Below are 16,189 nucleotides of genomic sequence, written 5' to 3'. Positions count from 1 at the left end.
ATGGATAGAGAGGCAGATATGGAGCCACATGACTGGGGCAATTCAAAATCAAATGTGATTTTTGGTCACTTTGAAAATTGTTGATTAGTGACGCCTGAATGCAGCCCAATGAAACCGGAGGCCAGCCGCTGCATTAAAGCAATTTCAAGATCTCCGCCCGCCTGTCACTCAACTGCCGGAATCCAAAAGGGTAGTAGTACCCTGGGAAATGGCTTTGACTTTGGAATGGGATGAAATGGAATAGTATAGGATGGGATTGGATGAGTTGGTCAACTGGACATGGCACTGAAAGTGCAACTCAGCCGGGCGTGCACTTGGCACACTAGTCCCAAACAATTGATGGGGTACAAAAATAAAACACACAAAAATGGCAGAGACCAAAACCTCAGTGTGCACGGCTGTGTGTGTGTGGGCGTTGATTCCATTTAAACAATTAAAGCAACATAAATTAAAAATGTGGTCAAGCGCCGGTCACCGCCAACAGCGACAAATTGCATGTACCAGTGGTAACTAGAGCCACATCTGCCACGCCCTCACGCCCCTACGCCCCCACATCCACATCAGTGCCATTAATTCGAGCATATTAATTCGTATCCACATGCCACTCTTCTGTGTGTGTTTTTGGTTTTGGCATTATACCGCAAACGGAACGCTACCCTTTATTGTTAATCAATTACAATCTGCAGTATGCACTCGTTCTTTGCCGAATTATTAGCTCTATTGTTCGAATTGGTTGCAATTATTAGCTCAATTGTTTGAATTGGTTGGAAATCATTGGGAAACATACTCGTATTTTTAGGCAGCAAAGTCTTAAAGTAGGTCAACACTTTACAGACTATTTGCAAACCTCTTTTCAAAAATTTAAATACTCATTTGCGTCGGTGTAGGTGCATAATAATCGGTGTATATATTTTAACGGAATACAAATAAATTGTTATATAATCAAACAGTGTTTAACCGGTAAGTACATGTATTTTTCTTATTTTGTTGCAATGTTTGTTCTTTAATTAATATGCAACCTTTCTCTACTGTACACATAGCTATAAAAGGCATGCTTTCTATTCTGATAATATCAACATTGGTCAGGTCAGTTCAAAATTTTAGGTCTAGCTAACTAGTTCTTGAATCCCTTTTATTACACTATAGGTTATTATTGATAGGATATAAAACATGTTTTTATATTCTCGGTGATCGATGCTCTTCTGCATTTTAATGTCCGTATCTTTTTTGGTGAAAGAAAAAAGGAACTTATAGTTATTTGAATATCCGTTATCAGTGCAATGTTGCCGTTTCCTGTTTCAGTATTTCAAAGATGAGTTGGTATATTTTTTAGAAGACTCATTGACTCGGGATTTTTTAGCGCCCAAGTGTGGGTCACACTGCAGCTCGTGTTATTTAACGTTCGGCAAAAACATCTGTTTATTTCACTTAAAACAAGTAAATTGCACCATGCTATGCCTACGAGCGGTGCTGCCAAGAGGGAAACAGTTCGCTGTTGTCCTGGGAAATGCCAGCCGTCAGATTTCCCTGCCCCACAACTGCAGATGCATTACTAGTGCCACTTGGACGAAACTACAGCAATCACAGCCACAAAACTTCCAGCAAAACAGGTGGCTTTCGGCAAAGTCCACGAAAACTGAGTCCGAGGATGCACTGCAGCGGATTTACTTTGGAACTCTGGCGCCACGAATGAAAATGGTCAAGTTCTTTTCGCTGAGCACCAGCTTAGCCGGCTTGGCTGCCCAGCCCATTCTCCTCGAGCAGGGAATGAAAATCGGAGGAACTGGAATGGCCGTATTCCTTTGCACCGTCGGTGGATTCTTCACTTTTGTGACTCCACTGCTGCTGCACTTCATCACCAAGAAATACGTGACGGAGCTGCACTTTAATCCACGAACGGAGGAGTACACAGCCACCACAATATCCCTACTTCTGCAAAAGGTCAAGGTGAGTAGAGTTAATTTTAAATAATAGTTTCTGTCTTAAATGTATATACTGTTAACCTTCCAGACCACGTTCCGACCAGATGATGTGGTCGTTCCAGAGGTTCCCGGCATGTTCACCTCTTTTCTGGTCAACAAACGACCTCTATTTGTGGATCCGGCGCTCTTCGACGATCCCGAGCATTATGTTAAGATAATGGGCTACGACAAGCCGATCGATTTTAAATTGGATCTGACTCCGAACCCTGAAAAGCCCAAAAAGAGTGGGGAGCAGCAATAAAAGATACTCTTTTTGATTACGTGGAATTTTTTTATTTTATAACCAGAGTCTGAAAAAATTAAATTTTCGGACAGGAACCCAAAAATTAATGAAAAAATATTTTTTTTTTTAGAAAATTTTTAGTTCTGAGTTTGAGGTTGCCAGACCTAATAAGAAATTTAATTTTTGGATTTGGTATTATTTTTGGACAGTTAAGCTTTCTTAAAGTTTGCGATGTGGTCACACATTTATTTACATCAAACATATGATGGGCACGCCGGAATTAAAAATAATATTAGAATTCAGGTAAAGCCCTCTGCTTAAAGCATTACTTGCAATGAATGAGACAATGTATCATTTAATTTTATAGTGCAGGAGCGGAGTTACTATTTGGTAACATCAAACGCCGTGAACTGGTTTTGGACGGTAATCAAAAATGTATGTTTCCAAAAAGAGCTCTTAAAATTTGATTAAATCAGTAATGAATTATATATCTTAAAAAGGGACTATTGCTAATCTGCTTAAGTGGATGCATGCCAATATTTTAACGGAGCGTCCGGAACTCTTTCTTCAAGGAGATACTGTGTAAGTTGGTTTAAACTATAAATAAATCATAGACTTACTTTATAATTTCTGTTTTCAGGCGACCTGGAATTTTGGTTCTCATAAATGATACAGACTGGGAATTATTGGTAAGTAAGAGTGCAGAATATGGAATACATTTAATTACATATAATTTAACATCTAGGGCGAACTGGACTATGAGCTGCAGCCCAACGACAATGTGTTGTTTATATCAACCTTACACGGCGGTTGAAAAATGTTCTGCAAACTAAATTAGTAATAGAGTTTATTTTTATACTGCTGCCATTAAAGCGTAATCAAAAAAGAAACAAAACCGTATTTGACTGAATCAGAATTACGTCCCTTTACCAGAGGCAAAGGCCCACACGATGGTTCGGGTAGTAAAGTTTTCATCATATCATCTAGAGTTTGTAAGTTAGCAGATTCTCGCTATTTATACCAACACCCCCATAAACAAACACCTGGGAATTGTAAGCTAAAAATAGGAAAGCTCGGCTGTGTTTTGGCGGGTTATTCGAAATGAAGTGAAGACAAACACGTTCGTTTTACATTGAAGCAACATTTATTGATTTTAAATTTTCGCTTAAACTTAATTATCGAGTTATTATGAAGTATAGATATATTTTTTTATGTTCGTTTACGATTATTTTAACTATAGGCACTTAGGTTACATATCAACTAACTGTACGTAATGAAGTTCGATTCAGATATGTTGGGCAACGGCCACGCCCCTTTTTCGGGTGCTGCTCATGGCTCCCATCGATTTCTGTGTGTGTGGGTGTGTGGTGCGGATCTTTCGATTGTGTGAACTAAGAACTAGATACATATGTATGAAAATTGCTTCGACATTGACACGCTGAATTCAATAATTTCGACTGAAACGAGGCCAAACAAAAGCAGCGACTATGACAAATTAACGAAAACTAAAAATGTAATAAATAATAAATAACAAGAATAATGAAATAAAATTAGCGATCGAACGTAATATGGATGATACTACATGGATCCGATGAAACCGTTCTGCTAAAGCTATTAATGGGGGCTTTATTCTATATCTAGATGCGATGCTCCAGGAGCTCCTCTCTATTTGCCGCTTTCCGGACTTGCGGATTCCGCTGCATGGGCGTAGGATCGATATCGCCGCAGGATCACCGTGGATGCACTCGTCGTTGAAGCTCCGGATGCTCCAGTCGTTGATGTGGACCAGCTGCTTCGGCTGCTCTCCGCCGCCGATTGTTCCTGATCCGGGGTAACGCACATGTCCGAAACAATGCCGCTCTCTGAATGGGGGGATATTTACACATATTGGAGATATTATATTTCGGATACGGACAAAGCGCCAACAACATATATAACTTGGATCAATAAACATGCAGCACACGACAGGTTAGGATTTGGTGTTGGTGGGGGATTATATACAGTAATACTGGGGGCGGGGTTCTTCGAGATTATGTACAGGGAACAACTACTAGCTACGGGATGCATCTGGGGGCCTAGAAGAAGTAGCACAGTTCAAGCTCTATACCCATGGACAGTTGGCTGACAATGGTCGTCGATCGTTTGTGGTGTCGTTTGCTGCTCCTGAGTCCGTTTCCATTTCCATTTCCGTTTCCGGAAGTGCTGCCTCCATCGGCAGCCGTATCCGCCCCCTTGATGCCACCTCCACTCGGGGATTTGGCCAACTTCAGAGCCTGTGTTTCGTTGATCAGCTCCAAAGTGGCACTGCAGTTGGTGGAACTAGCGCTGTGTGCTCCAGGTAGCTTGCCAAAGTGCAGGCTGTGCCTGCCACCGCCATCATGGTGACCCGACGAGGAGCCACCGCTGATGGAGGAGCCACTGGTGGTGCTGGTGCCGCTGGACAAGGAGCTCTCCGATATCAGCGAATTGGGACGCCGCATGCTGCCCTTTCCAGGCTCCGAGTGACGCAGCTTGGGAGCTACGCAAAGATCATCGATACAGAGATTGTTAGGAAATTTGAACCATAAGTTATAGATGGCTTAATCTAAGAGGGACTTACTCTTATTCAGCTGTGCCAGTGGAATCGAGCGATCGCTGATCTGGTTGTTGCTGGGTCGAATATCTAGACAAGGCTTGCTGCCAATGCCCATCGAGGACATCTCCGCCAGGCGAACTTCTGTAAAGTGATAGACATTAGTTGGGTATATACTCGGACATATCAGATATCTGAAAGATATTGCAAGTCACACGAACCTCGGTTTCGTTTCGCCTGCTTCCAGAGCAGTTTGGAGATCTCCTCGGTCCAGGCATTCTTAATGTCCTCCGACATGCACTGCAGCATCCACGTATCATCGGGCTTTCGTTTCCGGAACCAAATCTCGAACTTGGTGGCCGAATCACCCGTGTGCGCTGTGAGGCCGATATCTGAAGTTTTTATGCTGTTCTTGTAGATGTAGATATCCAGATTCTGTTAAAAAAATACAAAAAGCATTATTGAGATGTTCTGATTTTTTTAAAAATATTATATGAGGTACCTTAAGCCTTTCATAAGTTGCCTTTTGTTGCGTGAGAGTTAAACATAAAAGGTGTTTATATTTTTTGCCTGCTTTCTAACAACTAATGCTTCAAGCCTAAACCTACTTTTTCTATATTTTTAAGTTAACAATTTAGAAGCTTACCTTATGATCAGGAAAACGACGAGCTTTGCTGAAGAGCACCAGTTCCTCGAAAAGGAACACCTGTCGCAGTGTTTTCTTGCCACCGCGTCCCTGCCAAACGAGGAACTCGTTTTGGCGCAAAAGTCGTCCCTGCTCCTTGACATTCACATCGCAATCGCGCAACGAGTCCATGGCCAGTAGGTCATTTCCATGGCGCAGCTGAAACTTGACCATTTCCTCCGCTCGCTGCAGCTCCTCCACATCAGCTGCGATTTCTTGAAGAGCTGCTCCTTCGACTCCCTTGCAGGCTTTGACCAACTGCTGCAGGAGCAAGGCATATTTACCCATTCTCTGCACAGGTTTCAGGAGGTAAGAGGCCAGATCAAGCTTATCCTGCAGCTGCATTTGCTTGGGCTTGAAGAAGGAGCTACCATATTCACTAAGCAACGTGTCGCTTTTGGGCTTATTCTTGTTGTAAAGCGCATATAGGTAGAACTTGGACTCCATTTCCAGAAAGGCAGCGCCCACTTTTAAAGGATTCCGCTCATAGCGTTCCAGTTCGCCCAGAAAGTGCGAGTTGTGGAACTCAAAGATCTTCTCGATATTGCCAAAGATCACATTTCTCTGGCCCCTCAATGGCTGTGGGATATCCTCACGCAGCAGTTCGTCTATATAGTTCTCGATCACGTAGTACAGGGAGCGGACATAGTCGCGTTCGGTACCAATCATCTCACGCATGATCAATAGAAGCGTTCTAGGTTGGTTTTACACATTATTAGCGTTGCTCAATTGGTGTGGCTCATGGAACTTACTTTTGTATCTTGGGATCCAGGCAGCTGAGCTCCTCCAGCTTTGGCAGCTCCAGACTGGAGCCATGGCACTGCAGGTGGGCATTCGCCTCCATGGGCGAGTGCATGATGTCCATGTATCTCTTAGAGGGTCGATCGAAGCACTCGTCCTCGAGCAGTTCATCGTGACTGGAAGGGATTGGTATTAGGTAACAACTAACAACAAAAAAATGAAAATATTGTTTTCCAAGTACTCACCTCTTTTCGTTGAGGCTTTGGCAGGAGCAGATCCTGGCCAGCTTGGGATTGCGTTCGCAATTGTCGCAAACACCCACACCAGAATCGGCGATCTTGGACTGCTGCTCCTCGCCATCACCACCGTCGCAGTCGTGATCCTGCTCCTCTTCCTCCTCCTCCATTTGGTCCATGTCCTCCAGGTTGCGACTCTCCCGCCAGCAACTGCAATTGCTGCTCGAAGGCCCGCCCTCAAAGGAGCTCCCACTGGCCGAGCTGCAGCGATAGCTAACCCGTTTTCCAGCCGCCGGAGCCGGTGTGCTACTGGCCACTGGCAGGGAATGGCTCTTTCGCATCGCCGGCCAGTGCTTCTCCAGCAGTGAGGTGGCGCCCAGTTGCTCCGCCAGACGCTGCAGTTCCTCCTTGGCGGCGGTTTCCCGCTGATGTTGGGTGAGCAAGTGCAGCAGACGGCCAGCAGCCTCATAACGTTCGTGGGCCAACTCCAGTTTCTGGCCAAACTGATCCAGGGCGGACTTTAGGTTATTGGCGCTCTCACTTAGGACAGAAACTTTAAGGGCAGCAGCATGCAAGTCGCGTCCTTTGGCCAAGTGTTTCTATGGGATTTGTAATTAAACAAGAGTCGTAGATTTCAATGCATTCAATGCACTTACCATGGCTATGAAGTAGTACTTTTCAAACTCCTGTTCCTGAGTCCTCAACTGCGACTCGTTGTCCCATTGCAACTGAGAAAACTTTTGCAGATTCTCCGCTCCATCGCTGCCCAACCATGAGGTGACCTTAAAAAATAGGACATCAAAGCAAACAAATCAGTGGGAAACCTTCAACTCGTTGTAAACACGCCCACGCGCCAGGCCAAGGTTCCCCATTGCCATGTTCCACTTGATCATAATCACAATCATCATCGGCATCAGCATCTCCTCCCAATTTCCAATTCCCAATTCCCAATTCACAGCGCTGAAAAGTGAAACTCATAGAAATGATCGTCGCTCTAATTAGCCTCCACTTTACAAATTAAAATCCAATCGAACACAAATCAAATAAAACGACTCAACTATGGGTATTTTGGAGGTAGCTAAGCCTCCCAAAAGGCATTGGAAACCACAATATATATATATATATGTATAAGCCAGCCACACAGGTAGTAGAGATGCCGTCCAAACAAAAACAACAGCCACGGGCAATCAACGATCTCACATTGATAATTTTGTGGCTCTAACCAATTTTTAATCACCTGCTGCGTCCAATTGAATTGATACAATCGACGACGCCGCTGCCGCTGATGATGATGATGATGAAGTTGCTGCTACGGAACCACCAAGCTAACCAGCTCCCATACCCATCCCAACCCAGAGTAAGCGCCCATCCGACGTCGTCCGACTTGGAATCCAAATTCCCAAATCCCAGGTCGCGACGCGTGCACCGGAGCATTCACTTTCCGTTTTTGGGTTCTGCCCAACTCTAGTTGTGCACTGCGAAATAAAACGTCTTCTTTCCGCAAATCTTAATCTAATAATATCTTGAAAGTATATAATGTACTTGGGAAATTGTGGCATCATTATTATTGAGAAGATGATTCTAGCAAAGAAGTAACTCAACTTGATCCTAAGAACTGATTTGTTTACACAAGTTGAAATATGATCTCCTGTTTTTTTCGAGTGCCATCTCTCTGGCATAGAGATCCACTATCACCAGCCTTCTTTGGGCCATGTCCACGTCTGCAACCCGCCCAATGAATGAAAATAAAGTCCCAAGGGGCTGGGGAGTGGGAGTCGGACTTATTGGGGGGATCTGGAGCAGGGGCTCCAAACAGCTGCTCCAGTTTCACAGTCACAGTCACAGCACAATCGGCTGTCAGAGACGCTGACTCGGAGTCTTCATGCTCATCAGATATGGCAGGCACGGCTTTTAGCGGCGTTGTATATATACGTATATATAGAGATCTATGGCTTGTACAGGGTGAGGCAATCGGCTTGATTTCTTAATTGACTTCGTTCTTTAATTAATCTAATTTCGGAACTGAGTGCTTTTGGCTATTCGATTGAGCATGGCAGATTGATAATTGCACTGAGTGATCTACTCTCTATGAGTGACTGGAAATCCCAGCAACTCACAGAGAATATTATTTAAACAAAAAGTACAAAAATTTCATATTTTTTGCAATTTTATCTAGCAAAGGTTATTCATTGCATTCATAGGCTTATCACAAAAGTTCTAGTTCAAAAAATTACTAATTTGTGAGTATAATATACGAAGAATGTTTGGCTTTATAAAGATTGACTCACATTTGGGTAAAAACAATCAACGAGTTTTAGTTGAATCACTTGATTATATTTCGTTAAGCTTGAGCTAGAAAGGAAACAAAAGATTTAGGAAAATAGCCCATAGAAATATTTAATTGCCACACTAGTGTGTTTATGAGCAGGGAAAATAGAGACGAAAATAATTGAACCGGACATTGAAATCGAACCTTGAATTATTCCATTTGGTGGCTTAACTATTTCCAATCAAATGGAACCAGAACAGAACACACAAATCGATGATGTCATTGAGTGAAGTATGTCAAAACAACTGGATTGGGTCACAAAAACTTTGAATGGTTTTGAGTGCACTATATCCGTATAATGGATCGATCACATTCGAGTCTGTAGAACTGCAGACACCCTGTATTTGCTGAAAAGTGTTTACATTGAAACCGATCGATAGAAGGGGGAGCAGTTTGGCCTTTTTGGCTCCGTAAAGCCGATCGGCAGATTGTTTCCCAACGATTGCTCCGCCGCACAGGCTGGCCATAAATTAATTAATTGATTTAGTAAAACTCGGCCCCAAGACGATTTTCACTGCTAACCCGATGCCGATAAGAGGACGTGGGCCGATCTCAACTGAACTGTGAACTATTAAAAGCCGACTCGATTGCTATATTATTGCGATGCCCGATAAGTCAGTAAGTCAGTTGCTCAGTTGGCTGACTCACATAGTTGGCTATTTCGGCTGCCAATTTGCCGGCGTTTGGCTCTTCTGTTTTTGGAGCGGGTGTCATTATGACGCGATTGCTTGCCACTGTTGTAATGGTAACGAAGTTCGCCAAACGCGTCAAAAACTGCAGCAACCTGCCACAGGCAGCTCAGAATCGCAACTGGATGTGGAAAAGCCGAGGCAGTTGCTCCGCGTCATCCGTGCCCACGATCTTCTACGTATATATGTACACAAGTACTCGGGCACATAATGAGACATTTTCAATTTCATTTCGGTTTTCCGTCCTCATCGCTGGCAGGCGGCACTCAATGAAATTCAATAAAATCAAAACAATTAGCAAACGTAAACAGAAAAGAGCCAAAGAACAAAATAATAAAAAAAACAAAATGGCAAAATGGGTTAGACAGGGAGCTCCGGCACCCACGACTGCAAACCGATGACAATGTCGGCGGAGTATTGACGGAGTGGAGTCTTGCATTGGCTTACACCGAAAGAATAAGAATCAGGGTGTTGCAATCTTCCATCTTCTATTTTAGTTAAATATAAAACGAAACTTATTTTTGTGTTTTTTCCACTATCTAAAACAAGGTTTTTTAAGATCTGTAGTATCACAGATATGAGAAGAGTATTCCCAAAAGACTCTTTTGTGTATAAACACTTTGAGGAGTTTTTCTTGGAGTGCAACTAAGTAAATAGGCAAATGTCAGCCATCCGCCAGCGACTTTGTCTTCGGTGGCTGAAGTTGCTTCTGCGGCGATAAGAGCGCGTCCATCTATGGCGGATGTGGAGCTCTTGGAGTGATAAGCCACTGCATGCGAGTTGACTGCACTCTGTTCTGGACGGGATGATCATAGGAGCTGTTCCCGCTGACGCTGCCACTGCCGCCTGGCATAAAACGCAAATTTAACGTGACAGTTCAACAAGTCGATCGCATGCGCCATAAAACACATGCAACACCTACAACAACAGCGGGAGCAGCAGCAGCAGCAGCAACAACAACGGCGGCTAGTTGTGAGCATGCGTGGCTTCCAGTGGTGGCCACTCCCTCCTCCTTTCTGCATCCATGATCCGTGCTCCTTGCTGCTGCCGCTGCTGTCGTGTAATTTACACAAATGTCGCGCACTTATCTCATGGCCATAAACATTTTTTAAGCCACAATATCGAATTTATTTTGACACTTTACAAAGTTGTCGCCAATGTAGCAGTTGTTCTTGTAGTTGTTGTACCAGCCTATCATAGACAACCAAAAGAACAACAACAATTGGCAATTGGTTTACCCTTCGAAAGAGTAATTCGATTTCGTATGCTAATTCGGTGTACTTCATGGATCATAGCCAACACATGAAGTTCATTTAGTTTTATGTAGTTGAACTGGGTTTATAATCGGAACTTATGGTTTCCTGTCTATAAAACAACATTATTTCCGTTTTAAAATAGATAATTCAAGTAAAGTGCACAATCCTGAAAATGTTCAACAAATTGATGACTAATCATTAACCTTATTTTTGTGAAGTCTCAAGTTTTGATATATACAAATGGTATCACATAAACATTCATTGCTTATTTAATACTAATCGTATTGATTGCATTTTAAAGAACATTTGGGATTCGGTTTGTGTCGAATTACATGAATTTCTGCCGAGTGGAGGATTTTCGACTGGGATTCTGCGGATTCTGCTTCTATTTCTGGTATTGGGTAATTTATTTGAAGTACCTCTTAAATGATATGCTCTTGCCATTTGGCTGTCTCATTTCTTGTTGGCTAATTTGTTCTCTATGTTCGCCAGTTGTTGATGGTGATGTGTCGCCTGGGATTTCTCAAGCATATCGCAGCCGGCTTATCTCAGGCCTTTAAGTATTTCTGCTCTTGTCGGGCTGTTTCGCATTTGAATTTATGGCAGCATGCTAGAAATTATAGCACCGATAACTGGCTAGGAGATCAGAGGAATGGCAATCGGAATGCGAGTGCGCCAAGTGAGACATTAAACATGAAAGCCGACCAGCAATGGAGTGGGAAAAACCAATTGGAACTTCAATTTTTCTTGGCACCTAGCTATGCACTGCGAAAAAATATCCTATGCTGACCATAACGAGTTATCGAAAATTCTCTGATGAAGAAACTATTCTTGCATTATTTTAGTAAATGTAAAAGATAGCTTCCTTAAGATGGCGAAACTTATAGCTTCTCTCTGTGCATCATTTACCAACTGTCAAATGTTATTTATTTAGTTTCTTATTGCCCTGCTAACCGTGTTGGTAATCCCTTTGGGCCCACATACCTACATTCGGCATCCCACTGGGCCAGTAAGGGGTTTATGGTCGTAAAGTATGGTAAACTCTTGGCACGCTTGGCTGCATACATTCCCGAAAGTAATAAAGCAATTTCGTTTGGCTATTTTTACGGCAAAAGGCGATTACAATTTTACTTATTTTTCACTTTCCAAACCAGCCAACTCAGCCAACCCAGTGGACAATCTAGCGTCTAAATCCCATGGCCCAGGTCTCCAGATAGTGAGACACGCACAAAGTCATAAATACTGGCCACAAAAGGCCAAGACGTTAATGTGGTGACAATATTGCATGCAACCGAATGGTGCACCTTGGTGTTGTTGCTGCTGCTGCTGCTGGAAAAGCCGCTTTACCGCCAGCTTTGGCACAGCAAGTGCATCGTTCATACATATATCGTACATGTGTACGTACATATCTTGGAAAATGAGGGGCGGGTCTGGGGGGCTAGGGGCGTGGCAGCTTATCGGCGATCAGGCGACGGCGACACTGTTCAACTTCAACATCAAGTCCAACTCCCAACTCCATTTCAATTGCATTGGGGAGCGGACGTGACGACGCTCAAAAAATGATGACAGCTGCTGATGAAGTTGACGATTTCTAAAAATGCGTGTAAAATTAGTGTTAAAAAACATGTCAGACCCAATGTGACAGTTACGTTTTGACATGACAACAATTACACTTTGTTTGCCCGCCACGAGCAGTATATGCATACTACGTATACATATACTTATGTCTGGCAGGTTTTAGAGACCTCAGAGTCCAAGAGCAGGACCCCGAACCCAAACCCCAAGCCCGTGTTAATTCAATAACCTGGACATTCTGGCGACCAAAGCGACGATGGCCAGCGGCGATGGCTGGCTTGCTAAGCGTATGATTAACGTCCGTTTTGATGACACAGCCAACATGGAATCATGCGGCCAAGAAGGAGGTGGTACGGCTATATGCAGAGGAGCAGGAGGATCACATCTGCATTGTTTGTTTGCGTGGAACATTTGCATGCAACAATCTCAACCGGTTGGAATTGGCGGCACTTGCGGCAAGCATGTGTTCATTTCGTACGAGGCACTCGTATCTTGGTAGCTTTCGAGTAGAGATGACAGCGGACACGGGTGCTACACCACATCACGCACGAGGAGGTTGCAACATCAAAGGAATACCTATTAAGTGGATGTTGCAGCATTGACATAATTCTTATAAAAAATAACTAAATGTAAAATTCTAATGCTCAGCAGCACACTATAGCTTTAATGTTGTCTGTGCAAGCCTTAACTCGAATCACTGTTTGATATCCACTTTAAATCCTTTTAAGCTTCTTGTTTGTCTTGTTTTTTTTTGCATCTTTGCCTTTGGTCCACTTAAGATTTGTCAATCTGGCAAAGTGCCTATAAGCTTATTTTTCAATTCTCGATTTCTGGTTAGCATTTATCCAAATGTCAGCGGCTAATCGACAGTTGGCTAAGCAATTGAAAGAGCGATAAGTGCGTCGAGTGGGGAAAATGTATAAAACCCGAAATCAAAAACTAATTTTCCGCCGACTAATTGCAATTAAGGGTAATCTTATTTTCCTGTATGCCAACTAGTTTTTCACCCGTTGCGGAAAATTAATGATTAATTTATGTAATGGGGTCTGACATCCACACACACTACAAACAGATATGTATGTGAAAATGTGGAAAAAAAAATTCGGAATAACTTGGGTTAATTATGAAAAGAACTATGGTCCATCTCTATTGGGTGGAAAAACGTATTATGCCCGCGAGGGCTAATACATGCGGTTATTATTAATGCCCCTGTGGATGGGGTCCCGTGGTTCGAGGTTGCCGGCTATCAAGGGGGTTCGCCTCGGCATGTCGACAGTAAATAAGCCTTCATTTTTCATGGCTCTCGCCTGACCGAATTCTATGCAGCCAGTTCTTGGCCGAAAGCAGCTGGCAGTGCGGTTATGCAAGCTGGCAACAAGCAAGAAACCGGGAGAAAGGAGCTGGAGCTGGGTTCTACTGCCACCGCATTCCTGGCCCAAAAGACAGCCGGTCAAGTGTCAGGGGCCATAAATAAGCTGGCTTCCGCGACACAAATGTTCGGATCTGCGGATGCTGTGTGCCTCCGCTACAGAAGCTACAGTCAAATCCAAAACCAAAACCAAAACCAAAGTGCTTCTTATGGCCATTGCAATTCAAGGCGCGAAACAATTAAACATAGTTTTCATTGCACAAAGAAGCCGACATTGCGCAAATTAATTTGTGCGCAAAAAAAAAAGAAAAATAAAACATGAAATCAAATCAAGAAAAAGAGCAATCGTCTCAAAGAAAGCGCGCTAAGCAAATCCAATTTCACCGTCAGCAATGTTTATTTATCTGTCGCCACAGCTGCATTTACCCCTTTCTCCGGCCAGCGAAGCAAACACCCAACACGGCCATATTTGTGGAGCAATCCACCTTCATCTACGGGGGACACAGAGCTCCAAGCTTCAAGCTCCCAGCTAATGCAGCCGATCAACAATTTAGATACAATATCGCATATCGCATCATAATGTCGTCGTCGTCGTCGTCGTCATCCTCTTGGCCAGCAAAATGGAGACACTGCAGCAGCAGCAACTGTTGCAACTGTTGCAACTGCAACAGCAGCAGCCACATCAAGCACGGCGGCATCTTTTTTCGCACCTTGTTTGAATGCTCGCGCCTAATGGACGACAGCAACATTAGTTTGCCGGCCGGCTGGAGACGCTTTTTGTGGTCCAGTTTTATGTGTTCGTTCGTTCGTTCGGCTTGTTTTGGCATCGCAGATTATATATATTTAATTAAAAAGAAACAAGATGAATGCGGTATCAATTGACACGGCCAGCGGTGAATACACTATCCATAGATCTCAGAGATATTTTCTACCGATAGTGCGATCGAACTAGAAGTATGCAAATATTTGCAAGGAAATGGGAGTGCTGTCATTTCAAGTTTCCCACGCAGGAAAGTAGGTTTAAATCAATAAAAAATCAAATTAAGATAGCTGAAACATAAAATAGCCCTTAACCCTAAACACGATAGATAGTTCTACGCGCTTTAAATAATTTGTTGGTAGATTAATGTTTCATGGAAACAAAATCCATAAGCAATCCTCAGTTAGAGTATTTCAAAACTACAAGGGGCAAAACAAAAGCTAACAACGAGCTGCTCAAAATTGGTAGCTGTCAACGCCTTTTTAATTGAAAGCGTGTTGGTGTTAAATACTCGTAAGTATCTCTTAGTATGATTTTTGCGCCGATCGCGATATGACAAGCGGTACAACTCCGGCGAACGGACATGCGGACGGACAGACTGACTCTTGAGCGGACATAAAGACAGCTGAATGGGCGGCTGCTGCTTATCGGTGAACTACTTTTGAATGGAAATGAATGAATTCAAATCGAATGTAATGAAATGAAATGAGCGAAGTCGAAGTCAACGAATCGAATCGAATGCGAGTGCGAATCAATGGGCGCCCCGAACCGCCGACAGATCGATTGAAAAATCACACACAAAAAAAAAAGCAAACAGCAATTAAAAGACAGGGAGTGCAAAACAAAGATTGCGCTTAATTTCTTTAACCTTGCTTTCACTTTTCTCATTAACTTTTCGTTTGGCAATTAAAATTCAATTTTTGCTCAAAAATCAACTCAGATAAATGGCCGCACATTTCTCAAAAATAAAGCGAAGTGCGCGGGAGCGTGTGAAAAAGGCCAAGAAAACCAGGCAAGACGCCACATACGAGCCGAGTACGTTAACAAGGCTCGGTAAATTTTTAAATGCCAATTTCCGCAAATTATTAAATGAAATTGAGGATTCCGCACAGCTATCTATACATCTTTGGCTATGGGGAATTCAATCGGCTGTGGGACCTTATACGGTGTGTTGTGCAGAGCAAAAATAAAGTATAGACAAATTATCTACAACAAATTTGTTTAAGACTAGGAAATACTTGGATTTAACATGTAAGAAATGGATAGTTACAAGTTAGGATATTGCCTGTATTTTAATTGTAGATCTTGTATTTTATTCTGAAAACAATTTTCAAAATTTAATAACAACTATCTGATAAGTAGCTTTCATATTTCTCTCTGTGCATTAGCTGCGTGTTTTTGCAATTTGACATACTTTTGTTAACCAGCAACTGCAACTGCAACTGCAGCAGTGGCAAAGGCACAGGCACAGGCAAAAGCAGCATCTTGGGGCAGCATCAACAATCATAGTAATAATGGCAAAACTTAATAGTGGCACAAAAGTATGACGAATATGTAAACTGCAGCTAATCCCGCAACAAATGAATGCGATAAATCAACGGAATTGCATTAGCCGGGCCAAAAGGACTCTCGTCCGAAAACGGGCGTAGCTCCAACTGTCACAGTTGCTGATTAAGCGAGATTCCCAGCGGAAGATACCGCGACGAGTTTTGTGGGTGCGTGCGACTGCAATTATGCGCATGGCGCGCACGGTAGCCCTCGGCATGCGATTG

General features: G+C 43.1%; 3 protein-coding genes across 7 annotated transcripts in view; 2 read left to right on the top strand and 1 right to left on the bottom strand.

Moving 5' to 3' along the window:
- The first annotated feature begins 1,353 nt into the window (after window positions 1-1,353).
- On the top strand, window positions 1,354-2,242 carry LOC6533350 (transmembrane protein 70 homolog, mitochondrial). The gene is made up of 2 exons (XM_002094039.4): window positions 1,354-1,947; window positions 2,011-2,242. The coding sequence occupies exons 1-2, from the start codon at window positions 1,450-1,452 to the stop codon at window positions 2,221-2,223; spliced, it is 711 nt and encodes a 236-aa protein (XP_002094075.1). The 5' UTR covers window positions 1,354-1,449; the 3' UTR covers window positions 2,224-2,242.
- A 108-nt stretch (window positions 2,243-2,350) lies between these two features.
- Window positions 2,351-3,095, top strand: LOC6533349 (ubiquitin-related modifier 1 homolog). The gene is made up of 5 exons (XM_002094038.3): window positions 2,351-2,508; window positions 2,573-2,640; window positions 2,706-2,787; window positions 2,846-2,894; window positions 2,951-3,095. The coding sequence occupies exons 1-5, from the start codon at window positions 2,468-2,470 to the stop codon at window positions 3,017-3,019; spliced, it is 309 nt and encodes a 102-aa protein (XP_002094074.2). The 5' UTR covers window positions 2,351-2,467; the 3' UTR covers window positions 3,020-3,095.
- Window positions 3,096-3,326: 231 nt separating this feature from the next.
- Window positions 3,327-16,189, bottom strand: part of LOC6533347 (guanine nucleotide exchange factor DBS) — a 47,645-nt gene continuing 34,782 nt past the window's right edge. For 2 of the 5 annotated variants that reach the window (XM_039373690.2, XM_039373691.2), the window contains exons 10-18: window positions 7,096-7,221; window positions 6,449-7,038; window positions 6,215-6,379; window positions 5,424-6,156; window positions 5,280-5,300; window positions 4,999-5,212; window positions 4,805-4,921; window positions 4,313-4,723; window positions 3,327-4,067 (exon numbers count right to left, since the gene is read on the bottom strand). In XM_039373690.2, coding sequence (XP_039229624.1) covers window positions 3,871-4,067; window positions 4,313-4,723; window positions 4,805-4,921; window positions 4,999-5,212; window positions 5,280-5,300; window positions 5,424-6,156; window positions 6,215-6,379; window positions 6,449-7,038; window positions 7,096-7,221 — 2,574 coding nt within the window. In that variant the 3' untranslated portion in view covers window positions 3,327-3,870. Of the gene's footprint in view, window positions 4,068-4,312; window positions 4,724-4,804; window positions 4,922-4,998; window positions 5,213-5,279; window positions 5,301-5,423; window positions 6,157-6,214; window positions 6,380-6,448; window positions 7,039-7,095; window positions 7,222-9,416; window positions 9,498-16,189 lie in introns of those variants that run through there. The other 3 variants (XM_002094037.4, XM_015194440.3, XM_015194441.2) reach the window with 2 other exon arrangements.

Source organism: Drosophila yakuba, chromosome 3L, assembly GCF_016746365.2.
Source record: "Drosophila yakuba strain Tai18E2 chromosome 3L, Prin_Dyak_Tai18E2_2.1, whole genome shotgun sequence".
Taxonomy (NCBI): Eukaryota; Metazoa; Arthropoda; class Insecta; order Diptera; family Drosophilidae; genus Drosophila; species Drosophila yakuba.
The sequence above is the reverse complement of the archived record's forward strand: the minus strand, read 5'-3'. Positions and strand labels throughout refer to the sequence as shown.

Excerpts from the sequence above, each read along its gene's own strand:
- LOC6533349 (XM_002094038.3), top strand. The coding sequence starts at position 2,468 with ATGATGGGCACGCCGGAATTAAAAATAATATTAGAATTCAG. Across the intron at positions 2,641-2,705 it reads TTTGGACGGTAATCAAAAAT|GGACTATTGCTAATCTGCTT; the intron begins GTATGTTTCCAA and ends TATCTTAAAAAG. Across the intron at positions 2,788-2,845 it reads TTTCTTCAAGGAGATACTGT|GCGACCTGGAATTTTGGTTC; the intron begins GTAAGTTGGTTT and ends TTCTGTTTTCAG.
- LOC6533350 (XM_002094039.4), top strand. The coding sequence starts at position 1,450 with ATGCTATGCCTACGAGCGGTGCTGCCAAGAGGGAAACAGTTCGCTGTT. Across the intron at positions 1,948-2,010 it reads TACTTCTGCAAAAGGTCAAG|ACCACGTTCCGACCAGATGA; the intron begins GTGAGTAGAGTT and ends TTAACCTTCCAG.